At 30.3% G+C, this 4160-nt stretch overlaps 2 protein-coding genes across 2 annotated transcripts in view; one reads left to right on the top strand and one right to left on the bottom strand.

Annotated features, from left to right (window-relative positions):
- Positions 1 to 1319: 1319 nt before the first annotated feature.
- On the bottom strand, positions 1320 to 2452 carry LOC111682792 (NAD-dependent protein deacylase Sirt4). The gene is made up of 2 exons (XM_023444779.2): positions 2178 to 2452; positions 1320 to 2117 (listed from the first exon to the last, which is right to left on the bottom strand). Exons 1-2 carry the CDS (start codon positions 2356 to 2358, stop codon positions 1375 to 1377), a joined length of 924 nt encoding a protein of 307 aa, XP_023300547.2. The 5' UTR covers positions 2359 to 2452; the 3' UTR covers positions 1320 to 1374.
- Positions 2453 to 2789: 337 nt separating this feature from the next.
- LOC111682786 (sporulation-regulated protein 28) overlaps positions 2790 to 4160 on the top strand; it is an 11313-nt gene continuing 9942 nt past the window's right edge. Inside the window, exon 1 of the mRNA XM_046945924.1 lies at positions 2790 to 3458. Within this exon, the coding sequence (XP_046801880.1) occupies positions 3441 to 3458 (18 nt within the window). The 5' untranslated portion in view covers positions 2790 to 3440. The remainder of the gene's footprint in view (positions 3459 to 4160) is intronic.

Genomic DNA, 4160 nt, shown 5'->3' with positions numbered 1-4160 from the left:
GGTGGTAACACGATTTAAAATATTATCAATAAATAGTTTACGTGCCTGCTGACCAAAACGGAAAATACCAGCTGAACGTGGTACACTGGCAGCCAATTGGCCAGTGCCAGTTGAGGAGGCTCCAGAAGCTCCCGATCCCACAGAGTTTAAGGCATTTTTAGCAGCCCATTTCTAAATAAAAAATAGAAATAAATACAGACTACTGCAATTTCTTTATAACTCGTACTTACCCTTCCCGCTGCAGCCGCTACAGAAGGTAGACGTTGTTGGCGTGTATTTCTTGTTTGATTTTGTTCCAAAATGTTGGTGTGTATATCTCGTTTCCAATAGGTCTGAAGTAAAAAACGACCATGTTTGACTAGTCGTGTGGTTAGCAAACGTACAGACATAATGCCTTGACAACTCCCTCAAACCAAAAAAAGATTTTTAGCAACACACTGTGCCAAGCAACAGCTTCTGAAGAAATTTTAATTGCGTTTTAATTTTTTATGCTTAAAATTGCTCATATATTTTTCTATATTATATATATTTTTTACCTCTTTGTTATATTGAGTTTATTTTATGTTGTTTTTTTTCGGGATTAATTTTCACTTATTTCTTGCAATTAACACCGCTTTTTGCGGCTGTCTCGGGGCAAAACATTGAAAATTAAACAACACCTCCCCCACCGAAAATGGGAAAGTTTTCAAACTATTTGTTATTTGTTTGTTGTTTTTCCTAAATGTATTGTTCCTATTAGATAATCATTCACGTCGTTTATTTCTGAAAATGTTGCAAGAATCTGCAATTGTAAAAAAAATTGTTGGTCATGGTTGAAAGATTTTCTTTGAATGAATGTTTAAATTTTACAAATACTTTTATAGTTTTTGTTAATAAACAACCTAATTTAAAAGTTTTACCTGTTTTTTACGGAATTCTCAAATTTTTTGTTTTAAGAGAATTTCCAAAAATTTCGTTTTGTTTGTGTCGTTGATGCGTATTTTGTGAAAATGAACAGCTAAAGCTGTCAATTAGTTAATTATGTTATCACTTTAAAGTGAATAACTATAACAAAGAAGGATAATAAAAAGAAGAACAAGCAAAATGTAAACAAATGTTATCAATTATGGAGAATTGTTAAGAACAAAAGGAGAAACGGTAAATTGTATAAGATGAACTTATGTCAACAGCTAATACACAGAAAATGTCAAACTTTATACATAAAAACAATATTCTCATCCCAAACAATTTTTAATTATAAATGTTGTAAAATTTGCAATTTTTAAATAAAATTAATTTTTTATTTATTATTTTCTTTATTAATTTAAAACAATTTCCGCTAATTTTTTAACAACATACAAACATATATTACATACTTTAGCCTCTTATTTGTTATTATTTTCTAAAATCAAACAATTTTGGTATAACATCACCACATTTAGCCGACAATTTAATATCAGCTAAATGATCCGCCCTAGTCTCACCTATATTAACTATAGCCACCGGCAAATTTAAATCTTTAGTTTGCAAAACCATACGATAACCCGAAAATACCAAAAGACTTGAACCCAACACAAGTAAACCGTCTCCAGAGTAAATCATTTCTGCTATACGATTTACTCGCTCCTTGGGCACATTATCACCAAAGAATACAATTTCAGGCTTTAAATGACCATCACATTGCGAACACGGAGGTATACGAAAATTATCTATATATTCTTGTGGTATCTCAACATCACCATCTGGACGTATCATATCGGGAGCATCTTTAAATTCTGGATTTAAAGTATTTAAAATAGTTTGAAACTCGTGACGATCGATGCGGTAGTCACAGTTTAAACATTTTACCACATAACCCGAGCCATGAAGTTCTATAACATTTTTGCTGCCCGCTTTGCTGTGCAAACGATCTACGTTTTGTGTAACCACACATTGAAGACGAGCCTCACGCTCAAAACGAGCCAAAGCATGATGGGTGGCATTGGGTTCGGTGCTAGAGAAATTGGGCCAACCCACATAGTTGCGGGCCCAATAGCGGCGACGTACGGCAGCAGATTTAACAAATTCCATATGTTGTATAGGTTTATGATTAGTGCGGGCATATAAGCCTACACCAGCAGAGCGGTAATCAGGAATGCCTGTATGCAATATCAATAAATTTAGTAAGTATATAAATATTTATTTAAAAATAGCCTCACCTGATTCTGTGGATATTCCCGCTCCCGTTAAAACCACTATATTAGGTTTGTCCATTAGGAAATCTTGCAATTTTTTAACTTCCTCTTCCACCACTGGCTGATGCTGTGGCACATACTGCTGTTTGGCTGCCGACCATTCGGGAAATTTACAGCGTATACGCATTAATTGGGTAAAACGCATTTTTTTTTTAAATCTTAGTTAATTTAGTTAAAATTTATTTACAAATAGAATTATTATTTCTTTTTTAAAAACAAATCACATAACAAAATAAAAAAACAATAATAAATAAAAAAGAAAACAAACAGCTGTGTTAATAGTTTACAGTGAATATTCATACAACAAAAAGCTGCAAGAAAACAATAAGAAAAGTAACCAGATTGTTAGCAAATCTAATTAATAAAATGTGATTTGTTTTTTCAATTTTATTGTTAATTTAAGTATTATTTAACTTTTTTTAATTAAAAATTATTATGTTTTTTGTTTTTAACTAATTTTTCATTTAATATTTATAAAATAATTAAGAAAGACTCTTGTTAGTTTTTATTTTTCTGAGAAAATCTGGCCACCTAGTTAAAAATGCCAATTGGCCTTGTCAAAGCGAATTCGCTGATTAGTTGAGAAAATGCATTCATTGTGATTGGTTGTAAAAGCGCTATTATTATAAAGGAAAATAAAACAAATTAAAATTTTTGTGTTACTTTATTTAAGCTTTATCAGAAAAAAAGCCGGTTGTTTACTAGAAAAATAGAAATTTTATAAGAATATATCTACTATTAATTGCTCAATGTTTACAACAAAAGAAAAAACTAAACACGTCTGATTTATTTGTTCTCATAAATATAACTTGAAAAAAAATAAACCCAACAACAAAAAAAGCATAAAACAAAACAAACGTTAAGAAAAAAATATAATATAAAGAAAAATTCTTGTGTTTTCTGATAAAACAAAAAATTGTGTGTCATCGTTTCAAAACGTTATTAAAATTGTTGTTATTGGAGTTCTGCTTACTTGCTTGTTGTTGTTGTTGCTACACTGTGTGTTTTTTGTGACTTACGTTTTTTCGATTTCTTGAAAAAGAAAAGCAATTAAAAAACAACTAAACTAAGCAATTGTGTTTACCGTTTTAACAGCATTTCTTTCATTTTTTTTATTTATTTGTGCAAAATTATTAACAAATCAGCAATTTAAAATTCAATAAGCAAATTGTTTCAGCACAAAGTAGCAGTTATCGTATAAAGAAAAATCTCTAAACCATCAAAAATATGTCGGAAACTAAAAGTGTAAGTTTAAAAATAAATCCTTTACAAATATAACCCAACATTTAACAATTTATAAGCTATTCTTTTAATTTATAACCAACCATATTTTTTTGTCAAGGGCGCGGTTATCTTGTAATTTTTTGCCATAAATTTTGCTACTGTTGCGTTTTTCTGTTTAATTTTTTGTTTGCTTTTTTGCTGTTCGTATATATATTTTTGTAGTTGTCTGTATGTATTAGTTTTGGGATTCTCCTGTTTCTTTGTTTTATTGTTGTTGTAGTTTTAGTTCTTTTTATTTTTGGTTAACTTGTTTTTTGTTGTTGCTGTTGAGTTATTTTCGCCGTGTCAATGTTTTCTCCTTGAAATACAACTCTGTATTTGTTGTCAGTTGTTTTGCGGTGTTATTATTGTTGTTGCTTTAAAACAAAATAAAGAAAAAAGGATCGTTAAGAGCTATAGGTGTAAAAGAGTGAAATCTTTAAAGATATTGGTTTTTTTTCTAGCAGAGTATAGACCTGGTTCGCACTAGGAAACTCTTATTGAGAAACTTTTGATTTTGTGTGTGCGAGAAAGAGATGGTTGATATTTCTTACTCTTTGTCTCACATACAAAAATCAAAAGTTTCCCAAAAAAAAGTTTCCTAGTGTGAACTAGGTCTAAAGTAGACTAGACCAGAGAATACACTTTAGGATAGGATAGACTAGTCTATAGACTAGACTATAG

This window comes from Lucilia cuprina, chromosome 3 (genome assembly GCF_022045245.1).
Source record: "Lucilia cuprina isolate Lc7/37 chromosome 3, ASM2204524v1, whole genome shotgun sequence".
Lineage (NCBI taxonomy): Eukaryota > Metazoa > Arthropoda > Insecta > Diptera > Calliphoridae > Lucilia > Lucilia cuprina.
This window is presented reverse-complemented; position numbering and strand designations above follow the sequence as displayed.